At 41.3% G+C, this 13641-nt stretch overlaps 1 protein-coding gene across 1 annotated transcript in view; it reads right to left on the bottom strand.

The window, feature by feature from the left end:
• The window catches only part of STPG4 (sperm-tail PG-rich repeat containing 4), a 61118-nt gene extending 52053 nt beyond the window's left edge, over positions 1-9065 (bottom strand). Inside the window, exons 1-3 of the mRNA XM_030800698.1 lie at positions 8765-9065; positions 6552-6611; positions 4858-5115 (exon numbers count right to left, since the gene is read on the bottom strand). Coding sequence (XP_030656558.1) covers positions 4858-5115; positions 6552-6611; positions 8765-8845 — 399 coding nt within the window. The 5' untranslated portion in view covers positions 8846-9065. The remainder of the gene's footprint in view (positions 1-4857; positions 5116-6551; positions 6612-8764) is intronic.
• Between the last annotated feature and the right edge of the window lie 4576 nt (positions 9066-13641).

Here is a 13641-nt window from a genome sequence, read left to right as displayed (position 1 = left end):
TGGATGAGATCACCATTCAGAGAATGAGCAGAGATGGAGCAGAGGTCTGAGTGCCTGGGGCACTCCAAGATGGAGATGAGGGAAGAGTAGAGATGGCAAAAAATGGCTGAAAATAAAAACCAAAAATGAGGATGGGGGAGGAAGTGTAGGAGGTTTGAAAAGAGGGGAGAGTGGCTGGGTGCATGACTCATGCCTGTAATCTCAGCACTTTGGGGGGATGAGGCGGGAGGATCTCTGGAGCTCAGGAGTTTGAGAGCAGCCTGGGCAACATAATGAGACCGCCTCTTCTAAAAATTTAAAAAATTAGCCAGGCATTATGGCTGGTGTGTGCTTGTAGTCCCAGCTATTCAGGAAGCTGAGGGGGAGGATTGCTTGAGCCTGGGGAATCGAGGCTGCAGTGAGCTATGGTTGTGCCACTGTACTGTAGCCTTGGTGACAGTGTCTTAAATAAATAAATAAATAGGATATACAAGATAAAACCACCCAAGAGAATTGGAAAGTAAACGGACTAGAGAAGTCCATTCAGTGCCCATTAGAGGTGAAGAATTTAGCATGAGACCAGTCATGCAGCTACATGGATGCAGGTATTAATACAAAGAGAGACGTACCCAGGGTTGTGGCTTTGCCAAACAAGGAAAAGATGAGCAGTTAGGGGCAAGGGAATTGATAGTGTATGCAGGGAATAACTATAATGATTAACTATGGGATTGGAGCGTTGCAAGGAAGAAGGGGGTTGAGAGGTAGTGAAAATGTGGGAGAATCAATAGATTAGGATTGTAGCCTGCGGGGAACGGAAAAATTGTTAGGGTTGGGATATTAGAGAGTGGGATTCATATAGAGATTGTAGAGAGTTGAAATTCTTGGTCTTGAAAAACATCTAAGGAGTGAGTGGCTGAGGTAGCGGAAAGTTCAAGAAGCTGAGAAGCCAGGTTGTTGAAAGATCATCTATGTGTGTGTTGAAATTATGATATGAGTAGTGAAAAGAGTGACAGTGAGGGAAGGGGGCTAATATCAAGGAATAAGGGGAGTAATCCAGGGGTCAGTGGAGGACAATACTAGGGGAAATAGCAGGTCATAAAATTGTACATATGGAGAAGGTGGTCCCGTTTGTGTACATATATTCTACAATGTGAATATACTATTTATCTGTTAAGAAAAAGTTAGGGCCGGGCGCGGTGGCTCACGCCTGTAATCCCAGCACTTTGGGAGGCTGAGGCAGGTGGATCACGAGGTCAGGAAATCAAAACCATCCTGGCTAACACAGTGAAACCCCATCTCTACTAAAAATACAAAAAATTAGCCGGGTGTAATGGCGGGCGCCTTAGTCCCAGCTACTCGGGAGGCTGAGGCAGGAGAATGGCGTGAACCCGGGACGCGGAGCTTGCAGTGAGCCGAGATTGCGCCACTGCACTCCAGCCTGGGTGACAGAGCGAGACTCTGTCTCAAAAAACAAAAAAAAAAAAAGAAAAAAAAGAAAAAGGTTATTAGAAAAATTATGGAGCCACCTCAAATCTTCTTTGAAAAGGGCCAAATATAGATAAGTATACGCATGCACACCACACGCATTCCAATATCTATCTATATATAGATAGATAGATAGATAAATAGATTTTTTTTTTCTTTTGAGACACTGTACCCTCTACCTCCCGGGTTCAAGCAATTCTCGTGCCTCAGCCTCCCAAGTAGCTGAGATTACAGGCCTGTGCCACAATGCCCAGCTAATTTTTGTATTTTTCTTATAGTACAGATAGGGTTTCACCATGCTGGCCAGGTTAGTCTCGAACTCCTGGCCTCAAATGATCCACCTGCCTCGGCCTCCCAAAGTGCTGGGATTACAGGCGTGAGCTACTGCACATAGCCCCTATATATATGCCTAATAAGACTGTTCAGTAGGGGTGAAAGGGTTGAAAAACTAACTATTGGGTACCAATAGTTAGCTACTCAGCACTTGAGTGATGGGATCAATCGTACCCCAAACCTCAGCATCATGGAATATACATGGGTAACAAACCTACACATGTAGACCCTGAATCTAAAATAAAAGTTGAAAAAAAAATAGAAAGGCTCTTCAATATAGATTCTCAAGTTGAGTTACATGCCTCAGAATAAAGATACAAAAAATAGTGAAAACTTTATTTATTTATTTACATTATTGTACTTTAAGTTCTAGGGTACATGTGCACAACATGCAGGTTTGTTACATATGTATACATGTGCCATGTTGGTGTGCTGCACCCGTTAACTGGTCATTTACATTAGGTATATCTCCTAATGCTATCCCTCCCCACTCCCCCAACCCCACGACAGGCCCCTGTGTGTGATGTTCCCCTTCCTGTGTCCAAGTCTTCTCATTGTTCAATTCCCACCTATGAGTGAGAACATGTGGTGTTTGGTTTTCTGTCCTTGCGATAGTTTGCTGAGAATGATGGTTTCCAGCTTCATCCATGTCCCTACAAAGGACATGAACTCATCCTTTTTTATGGCTGCAAGTATTCCTGAAAACTTTATTACAAATAAAAAGCAGCCACTGAAAGATATAAAATGAATATTCTGTGAAAAATTATAAAATTTGAGAATGCTGTTCTAGCTTAATGAATAACAATAATACATACTATATCTACCCCAAATTCAAATTATTCTGAGTTCTGCTATTAAAATATTAGAATTTTGAATTTTACTGGCAAGTAAACAATGTTTATCTTTCCCCTTGTGAACATATATATCTTTGAAATAGAAAATTAGAAAAACACTGAATTTTTCCAGTTTCTAGAGTTTAATCCTTTGTGGGAGGTGGAGAGGAAAGGAGAAAGAAACAGAAAAACTATGTTTTCAGAAGGTTTTATCCATCCTTCTGAGTAAGCCTAATTCTTTTGGTCTTTTAAAACTTTTAGTTTTGTGTAACTCCATCCTTGTACATTTTCTCCTTTCAACACTGGGCCTTTAGCTGATTTTCAGGGACTTGTAAAAGCGAGAAGAGAGGAAGCAGAAAAGAAAATGGCAGAAGAGAATAAGAAAGACTTTGCATTTGAGATAGCTAGAACAATTTCACACGTAGCCTGGTTATCTAGTAGCAAGCCATAAAGGTGCTAATATAGAGTTTGTATGCATCCACTGAAGCAAACAGGATAAGATATACCCAATGAACACTTATCATTCTGTTCTGTTTCAAAGCTACAATTTGCAAAGTAGTAGAAAGGTTGGATTTGACATGTGTTCATCCTGCTGAAAATTTTGTGTCCACTTTAGTAATTACAACCCCTTGTACTTAATTCAACCTCCAGCTACAATACATTTCTCTCAGGTTATCACAATAATATTCTGATGAAGTTATGAAGATTGATACTATTATTAGCTTATTTATAAATGGGAAATATTAATGCAGAGAGAACTGAGACAAGTACCCAAAGTCTAAAGTAACAAAGTCCAAGTCACAACTCTATCTCTTGAACAGACCATGTTCCTGCCTCTTCCGTGCCTTCGACAATGCTGTACTCCTCCCTTGGAATACCTCCTTTGGATTCCATCTGCCCAAACCCTGCCCCTCATTCAAGGTGAGGGGCACATGGTAGACTGGAAAGAGGACTAAATTTTGGTGCAGAAGCCCTCAGTAAAAAGTGCTGCTTCACCTACTTAAGTATTAGCAATGTGCCTTTGGACAAGTTACTTAGTCTCTACTTACCTTAGTTTTCTTGCATGTAAAATGGAGTTAATAACTGTTCTATCTATTTCAGAATGCTTAAGAAGGAAGCGACTAAGAGAATATACATGGAAGCCCATAGTAAACCATTAAAAGCCACATAAAAGACATGTATTAGTGAAGGTCCAGTTAAGTTCTACGTAAGCCACAGAGCTTTCCAGCCTTTTAATCCAGCCTCCATTGGCACTTGAACTCTCCTTTGGCATTTCCAGCTCCACTATTTATCTGAGCACTTGATAAACTTTGTCTTGTATTGTTGCTTAAATACCTCTGGGTCAGGAACATCTTCCTTCCACAGAGCCTAGCAGGGCTGTGAGCTCAGTAGTGCTCTTTATTATCAATGCTACAAATGAACTGGTGGAGCTGAGAGTAGAAGCTGACCCTCCTGGGACCACGTGCTCACTTCTTTTTTTTCTAATTAAAAAAAATATTTTTAGAGATAGCATGTCACTCTGTCACCCAGGCTGGGGTACAGTCGTATAATCATAGCTCACTGCAGCCTCAAACTCCCAGGCTCAAGGGATCCTCCTGCCCTGGCTTCCCAAGTAGCTAATTTTTTTCTTTTTTTTTTTAAAGAGTTGAGATCTTGTTATAGTGCCCAGGCTAATCTACAACACCTGGCCTCAAGTGATCCTCCCACCTCAGCTTCCAGAGTAGTTGGGACCACAGGCATGCGCTACTACACCCGGCTATTTTTCTTTATTTTTTGTAGAGATGGGTCATTTCTATAAGAAAAGTTTTTAAAAGCTTCCCTGTGGTATGTAGTTATATTTATGCTCTAATAAGGATACTCCCCGAGAGGCAGCGTTTTCTCTTTAAAAGAAGAGGGTTCACCACATATACTGCTTGAAAAGAGCATAGCCCAATGACAGATAAGATCCCAGGGGCTCTCCAGGCTAGGGGAATCCTGCCAAGAGTTGCCTAAGAGGAAAACATTTCTCCCCATGTACTCCCTCTTAGGTTAAGAAGATGTTATAGGGAAAGATCTTACTGGAAACATTTGCAAATCAGGCAGTCCTTGTTTGATTTCTATGGGAAATAAGACATCTTAAAGGTTTTCCATTTCTCCTGGGGGAAGATATACTGTATGTATAAAAATACTTTCCTCAGGGGCTCTTAGTAGCTTTCCCACACAAAGCAATCTGCCAGTAGCGCTTTACCTGATCTTTGTCAACTAGTGTGCTGGGGCTTGGCCGTGGTTTGTCTTTGAATGAGTAAGTAGTCACTTGCTTCTTTAATAGGTCCAGGAAGTCAGGAGGCATATACTGCGGAAGATCATTTAGGACTGGATTGTTTCTTTGCACAAGAGGTGGCTTTTTCCTTCCTTCGTTTTTAAAATTGTAGGTTGCTATCACTGGATTTAAAAGGGATTCTTCAATAAAAGTTTTCAAGTGGTAAGTGCCAGGTATAGGAGTATTCTGTGGAAAATTGACATCAGTTTTAAGATTGTGTAAACACATAACTTCTCCTAAAACACCATTCTTGGATGGGAAGCTCCCAAGTAACATCTCTCTTTGTTTTCATGTTTAATGAAATTATATCAAATACAGAAAACACTCTCGACAGAAGAGTATTTCAAAATCATGATTATTTCCTTTCTGAAATAATTGCTGAATTATAGCAAATGGGTTAGAGTTGAAATTTAACTTTTTTTTTTTTTTTTGAGACGGAGTCTTGCTCTGTCACCCAGGCTAGAGTGCAGTGGCGCGATCTAGGCTCATTGCAAGCTCCACCTCCTGGGTTCATGCCATTCTCCTGCCTCAGCCTCCCAAGTAGCTGGGACTACAGGCACCAGCCACCACACCTGGCTAGTGTTTTGTTTTGTTTCTTTTTTTTGTATTTTTAGTAGAGACAGGGTTTCACTGTGTTAGCCAGGATGGTCTAGATCTCTTGACCTCGTGATCCGCCCGCCTTGGCCGTCCAAAGTGCTGGGATTACAGGCGTGAGCCACCACACCCGGCCGAAATTTAACTTTTTAAAAGGCAACTTTGGTGATTCAACTTTGGGATTCAACATTGACTATGAATTTCAGACCTCTAGTGAGACCACTCAGGATAGTCTCTTGGCTAACTAGAAGCTATCCTACATCTGCTTAGCCAATACTATGTTTCTCTCTAGCCCTCAAGTGGGAAGCTAAAGGATAATGACATGAGACCAGGATAAACTGGCAGAGCATATGGCCTAGTTAGTCCAATAAGAGGTTTGGTACTTTCAAATTACAACCAGTGTGGCTGAATGGCCAGAATTGAACGTTTAGTCACTGCTGCTTTTGTGGCCATCTTTCCACTGAGCACTCAGCTCAGGTCTGCCATTAAAATTACTGCAATTCCAAGAAGGCTTTGACCCATGAAGTCCCTCTATTATTGAAGGGCATTGACAGAAAATACGTCTGTAATATAGAAACTCTCTGGAGAGGGGGATCTTCTGGTCATTTTTCTTCCATGTATTACCATTTTGCTTTCATATATTGACCATATTAAGAACCGTTTGCATAAGGTCTATACCATATAAGATAAAAACTGAAACCAAAACACCTTTCCAGAGTGTATGCTTTTTTTGTTTTGCAATCTCACCCAGATCGTAAGAGCATAGGTTAGCCTTATCTAGATATTCTGTAAAGCACCTAGATTTCTAGAATTGTTTAACTTTCCCAAGCTTCTATTGCATTCAAAATTAAAAGTTAGTTTCTTATTCATATGCTGACACTAAAATTTTAAGTATGAAATGAGGTCCGTGCAGATCTGAACAATCACTGTTTTCTTACAATTCAGTGTTAGTCTTAAAAGGTATAACTGATTAAAATATTAATGGAATAGGAATAATGTGAATAGGAGAGACTGAACAATGTACATACTGTTAATGCTATTCTCCACCATCCTTCTCTTTCAAAAGAGGAAGTCTTTCGGGCTGGTTTCTGTTAACAAACACAGAGTATGCTTATTCATTTGAGAGGTGATCCCTTGAAATTAAACGTAATTTATAAAACATTTGCTTGAAGAAATTCACACCCATACCCAACTGATAAGCCTTCATTAAAATAAAAGCTACATAATAATAAATTTGCCCATATTTCCTTAAATTGTTATTTTATGATCTTAAGTCCTTTCAGATAACTAAATTCCCTTTGATAAAATTAGAGTAATAAACACCCCCATCTCACAGAGATGTTGTAAGTATATTAAATGTGACAAAATGTGGTGTTCTTAGGAAGAAAAGAGTTGGGCTTGAAGCCAGACAGACTTAGGCTGGAACTCAGCTCTGCCACTTACCGGCTAGGTGCACTGGGTGAGTTACCCAACCCTGATGCTTCCTCACAGTAGTATAAAAATAAGGCACTACCAGAGTTGGCATGAGAATAAAGCATTGTATGCCAGACATGGTGGCTCACGCCTGTAATCCCAGCACTTTGGGAGGCCAAGTTGGGTGGATCACTTGAGGCCAGGAGTTTAAGACCAGCCTGGCCAACATGTTGAAACCCTATCTGTACTAAAAATACAAAAAAATTAGCTGGGCGTGGTGGCACATGCCTGTAATCCCTGCTCAGAAGGCTGTAATCCCTACTCAGGAGGCTGAGGCACGAGAATCACTTGAACTCGGTAGGCAGAGGTTGCAGTGGGCCGAGATCACATCACTGCAACTCCGGCCTGGGTGACAAAGCGAGAAGCCACCTCAGGGGAAAAAAAAAGAGTAAGGCATTGTACATATGAAGACTTGCATCTACAATCAGTGCTCAATAAATGGTAGCTTTAATTTTTAACATCCCATCTGCCAAGTTAAGAAGCTGATTATTTTGGTATTCCTCAGTTTCCAAGGAAGCGTTTGTCTTCATATGTAGTACTCTATACCCATTCATACATTATTATTTCATATTTATTTCAGCCCATTGTCCACAGAACACAACCGTTTAGTATATTCCTTTTGTGCTGTTTGTCCTAGGTAAAATCATTAAAATGTTGAGTTCTCCTTTCATTTATAATGACTTTATTACTATAAAATATAGGTCATCAAGCAAGACTGCATTAAAATAATCAGTAAAACTGATATAATTCATTCTTCCTGTCTAGTAACTTAAATCTACTGTACTTATAAGTACTACTGGGCCTTATTTTATTATGAAATATGTGAGTTTCTTTAAAAAACATTGTCTCATGACACTGCTAAAGCCGAGCTTCTTCCTTGATACTTCTTCGTGAGATTTATGTTGAATCTTCTCTGTTGCACTTTTATAGTCACAGAAATAAAACTTTCTCAGGCAAGTCAAGACAGGCCTCCCACCCCTACCCCAGAATAAGGAAAATGAGATGGGAAGGAGAGGAAAGTAAACGTGATCAATCTAATGGAAGACAATTGGCAGCTGCTGTTTTGTTTTGCCCAGGACAGGTGATCTAAATTCCACCTATCTACCATTTTAAATTCACTCTAAGGGGAAAGATAAAAGATTAGGTTAAACAACCCTCACCCACATTTATTTAAAAACGTAACAAAGGCCAGGCATGGCGGTGCATGCCTGTAATCCCAGCTATGCGGGAGGCTGAGGCAGGAGAATTCCTTGAACCCAGGAGGCGGAGGCTGCAGTGAGCCGAGATCACACCGCTGCACTCCTGCCTGGGTGACAGAGCGAGACTCTAAAAGAAAAACGTAGCAAAGGTAGCTTCAAATATTTTTATAAATATTAAAGTAGGAGGCGGCGCAAAACGTGTCTAGTAAAACTACAGAAGGAAAAACCCAGTCTTCCGGCAGATGGAGCGGAAAGGGAAAGAAATCCAATCACCATACTAAAGCAGTTGTCCAGTTTAATTAGTAGTGGGAAGAAGGGAAAAATACAGAAAACAAAGGATGAAGGAGAGGGAAAAGGGAAGAAGCAAGGGGAAAAGAAATAAAGGAAATGTCCAATAAAGACCAGGAAGGAAGGTCCGCAGGTGGAGACGTACGTGAGGGCAGGGAGAGAAGGGTAGGAAGAGGGAACCAGAGGGGCACGAAGGCCTGGGATTAGAGAGCGGTGAGAAAAGGGTAGCGGGCCTGGTGAGGGGAGCAGGAGCCAGGCCGGCAAGGGGCAGACGATCTTACCGAGGCTGTGATGAATGATTCTCCACGCACCAGGTCTTCCCTTATTGTGGTGGAGGCGGTGGCGACGGCTGGCTGGTCCATGGTGGCCTCCTCTCTCTAGGCTGAACCTGACGTCCGGTTGCTAGGAGGCGGGTGTGGCCCGTGGGCTCCCGAGCGCGCGCGCCGGGAAGCGCGCCGGAGGACCCGCCAGGTTTGTCTTTAGTGCTGGGGGAAGGGAGGCGGGCACGCAGTTTGAGGTCCCGCGCGAAGACCTGCGCAGAGAAAAACCCTCGAAAAGAGACGGTTAGGAAAGCATGTGAGAAGAAAATCTAGAGGGCTCTGGAGTTGCCAGAGAGCCCTCCGAAGGGCTTGAGCGTACCCACAATCTCCATTAGTTCGCTTCCAATCCACCACCAATCCCACACCCCAGACAGGCAGGCAGTGTGCTTGGTAGGCAAGCTTAGAGAAATCTGCCTTAGCACCCACTTTCTAAGATTGTTTCTAAGCTCCTCCAGATAGAAACTCTGGGGCTGACTTCTCTTGCCTCTGACTTGCAGAGTGGAGTGAGCACCAGACACAGCTGGTTTCACTAGCTGTGAAACCACAGACCACCCCATTCTTCTCAGTATAGACCCTTTTTATTGTCAGCCTCTCTAGGCTGTAGCTTCTTCTTAACCTAGGAACATTCTCACCTTTAAAAACAAACCCTCCACAACCTTAATTTCATTTTATACAGTACCTACTGTACCCCAGGGACTTCACACACATTAGTCTCATTTAATCTTCACACCAAACCTACAAAGTAGGTATTAGTCCCATTTTCTGGATGAGGAAACAAAGGTTTCCTTGGACGTTTAGCACAGTTCGCTCAGCATCACACACAAATGGCAGAACCAGAATTAAAATTCAGACCTGACTCTAGAGCTCCACTGCCCTGTACCATGAAGTTTCTGCTTCCCTTTACAAACTTTCAAGAGTAATATGGACTCTTTTCTCACTTCCCATACTTTCCTAAAAACATCTTAATCTGGCCTGCGCACAGCTTTTAATTAAAATTGCACTTAAACTCACCAGGGATCCAAGTGCCAAATCCAGTGGGGATTTTCAGCTCTTATGAAACTTGACCTTCAATTTTCATTGCTGCATTGATTATTCCCTCATTCTTGAATCACTCTCCTCCCTTGACTACCAGGACTTGGACGCTGGTTGCATATAATGACTTATTCTGTGCTTATTTCCTGGTCTATAGAGAAGGGGATAATACAATTGGTACCTATCCACATAGGTTATAAAGAAGATTAACTTGAAATGTTCACAACCATGTCCGGCACAATGCAGTCAGTATATGTGAGCTGTCATTACCTTTAGGACAAAAGCAACATTTACAATCCAGTCTCTCACCTCCCTTTTTTTTTTTGAAACGAAGTCTCACTGTTGCCCAGGCTAGAGTGCAGTGGCGCGATCTCAGCTCACTGCAACCTCGGCCTCCCGAGTAGCTGGGACTACAGGCGCCCGCCACCATGCCTGGCTAATTTTTGTATTTTTAGTAGAGACGGGGTTTCACCATATTGGTCAGGCTGGTCTTGAACTCCTGACCTCATGATCCACCCACTTCGGTCCCCCAAAGTGTTGGGATTACAGGCGTAAACCACCACGCCCGGCCACTTCTCTCCCTTATTAGGATGGCATGCTCTGCTGTATCATGCTTGCAAAAACCCCAAGCATGCCGTCTTCACATTTCTATTTGTCTCCACATACGCTAGCTCTTCTGCATGAAATACTATTCCTTTCTTTGACCACCTGGAAAATCTCAAGGGTCAACTCCTCTGAGTAGACCTCTAAGCCTAATCCACTAAGTCCCAAAGGACCCCGTGCCTGTCATTGTTGGAAGATTCATTTTATGACAAATCGTTTCTCCTCTAATTTTAAACACCCAAAACACGGGGTTTTTAATTGACCCCGTTGAACACAAGGACTAAAATATTTGTTGAATAAACCACTGACTAGTTTTCCCCTCTAAGTAAATCCAAGACTAGATTACAACAGTGCTTTTCAAAAATTGGTATGTATACAAAATATCTGATGATCTTGTTAAAAAGCAGATTGATTCCAATTCTGAGGCAGGACCTAAGATTCTGCATTTCCAACAAGCTCCTGGGTGATTCTGTGGGTGACTTTTTGAGGAGCAAGAGACTAGAGGACTTCATCTAGTTTCTTAAAATACTGGGATTCTAAATTCATTTAACATAGCCTTAAAAAAAAAAAAGGCACCAGATTTAAAATGAACAACTGAAATTAGAAAGCGAAGAGGCAATACCAAAGTTCTCACAAATGTTAAGAGATTAATCCAGTCCATTCCCTGTGCCTCATTTCATTTTCTTATTTTAGCTGAGCCTGTAAAACTGGCTCAGCAGACTAGGGACTGGTACCCTCGAGACTAAAAGAATATGAAAGGTACAGAGAAGTCCAGAAACCCATACAAGGTGTGACATTAGAGATGGGAACATCTAGATGAGAAAATAGTTTAAGTATCTCAAAAATAGAAACAGCATGGGTCAATGATTTCAAGGACTATCCACAAAGCAGATTAAGCATGTAGGATAAACAAAATGTTCCTTTAAGAAAATTGTCTTATATAGTGTCACTAAGATTTATTTCCAAATTATCATAAGTTTCAAAAAGGGAGAGAGGCATTTCTCTTGAGAATACAAATCTATAATAGAGCTCAACAGTGCCTCTGTTACATATCAGATCTTTAAAATTGTTGCCGTCTTCTAAAAATTTTAGGAAAATACGTTACACCAAGGGTGATATTTAACTGCAATAGTGATGGTTTATTGGGAGAATCATTTGAGAGCAAACATGCCAGACAGTATTATGGTTGGTACAATTACCAAAATCCTATTAATATAATACTAATAGTATGGTTAAGATTTGAAGGTGGGGCTGGGCGAGGTGGCTCACACCTGTAATCTAGTACTTTGGGAGGCTGAGGTGGGCGGATCACAAGGTCAGGAGTTTGAGACCAGCCTGGCCAACATAGTAAAACCCTGTCTCTTCTAAAAATACAAATTAACCAGGTGTGGTGGCGGGCGCCTGTGATCCCAGCTACTCGGGAGGCTGACGCAGAATTGCTTGAACCCAGGAGGAGGAAGCTGCAGTGAGCCGAGATTGCGCCACTGCACTCCAGCCCAGACAACAGTGCTAGAGTCCATCTAAAAAAAACAAAAACAAAAACACAACTTGAAGGTGATATCACAGTCCTGGGTTCCAATAGGATTATGTTGTAGGAAGCATTGGAACAGATTTGAACCCAGCTCATTATGAGCACAGTTAAATTATACAATCATTCTACACTTGTTTCCTGTAAAATCGAGATGCCAAGACTTCATGACTTCTGTAAAGATTTCAACAATAGAAATGACCAATTATGACATACAAGAGCCCAAAAAATGTTTCTCCTACCTTTGTTGTCCTTGTTATATATACCTTGATATCAATTTATATAAACCTCATTGTTGATACTGGAAAAACACCAATTGACTGCCCAAGTCCCTCATTTTTCAGGGTCATAACTGGTTTAATAGCACAATTAATGGAACACTTAATGCAAATGCCAAGGACAATGCTAAAGGCCTTACTTTCATTATTTCACTTAACTTTTTAAAAAGCCCCACTCATAATCCCAGCACTTTGGGAGGATGAGGTGGGAGGATCACTTGAGCCCAGGAGTTCAAGACCAACTTGGGCAACATACATAATGAATCCCTGTCTCTACAAAAAACAAACCTTGTTTGGATTTCCTTTTGACAAAACTTACTACATCCAATTAAGGGGAGTAGAGTGCACATCTAAAATCTTCCTATTTAACTGATTACCCGAGTATGTGATACCATTAGAACTATCAATGCCTGTAACTTCCCTTGTTCTAAAACATACTAATAGTAGTATTAAAATAGTCAATGGGCCAGTAACCTGCCAAATAATGAATTACCCCTGGGAAATTAAAGACCTAGTGGCTCTAATAACCAGTTAACAATTACACTCAATGTTTTAATCTTGGCTCTGGTTTGCTATGGAATCTTTCATTAAGCATTTAAAAGGTGGTTTTAAAAAATAAAAACCCTGATAACCACCTTTGGAGTAGCTCAAATTATAGAGAAAGCAATGGTAGAAGCCAGCAAAAACTCAAACAAGGTGTAGTCATTGCCAATTTACTCCTAAAGACATTTTTTTTGTAAAATATTGCAGATGGGCAAGCTGAAAATTCTCATCGTATAGAATTAAAAAGCACAATGAATAAAATATTAGTTAATAAAACTATAAGGATGCTCACCCCAGCTAGATGTTTTTTTTTTGAACATGCAAACATTTAAAACATCATTGCACAGCTTAAGTCAACATGGACAAATGCCAAAGTTGAAAAATACAAAGGTAGGACACAGTAAATACCTACTTTATGCCAATTCCCATGCTAGGTACACTTAAGTTTTTGAGTCTTTCATTTGAGCCTTTCGAAGTTGTCAAATACAATCTGGATAAAGAAACAAAAAACTTGCCCCTTTTCCCATGACTGCCACCATCTTGTTCTGCAGGCACAGAGGGAACTCACAGGTGTTCTGGGTCTAACACAGTAGCACAATACGACAGGCATAGTGGTGGAGGAATGTTGTGGGCACACATGATGGTGACCCCCAAAAGGTGACTACACTAAGCCAACCCCCATAGATCCCCATCTTTTTGGCCTTCTTCTTCAATCTCTCCTTAGTTACACCCCTTATTTTGTTCCTCTTATTTTCTGTGCTTCTCTCTCTCTTTTCTCACTTTTCCAATCCTTTTCTCCTTTTCCCTTCACTATTTCTGCCACCCATCTCCATATGCTTCCCCATACAAGAAAA

Source organism: Nomascus leucogenys, chromosome 19, assembly GCF_006542625.1.
Source record: "Nomascus leucogenys isolate Asia chromosome 19, Asia_NLE_v1, whole genome shotgun sequence".
In the NCBI taxonomy this organism is placed as follows: Eukaryota; Metazoa; Chordata; class Mammalia; order Primates; family Hylobatidae; genus Nomascus; species Nomascus leucogenys.
Note: the sequence above shows the minus strand (reverse complement) of the source record. Positions and strands in the feature narration are given on the sequence as shown.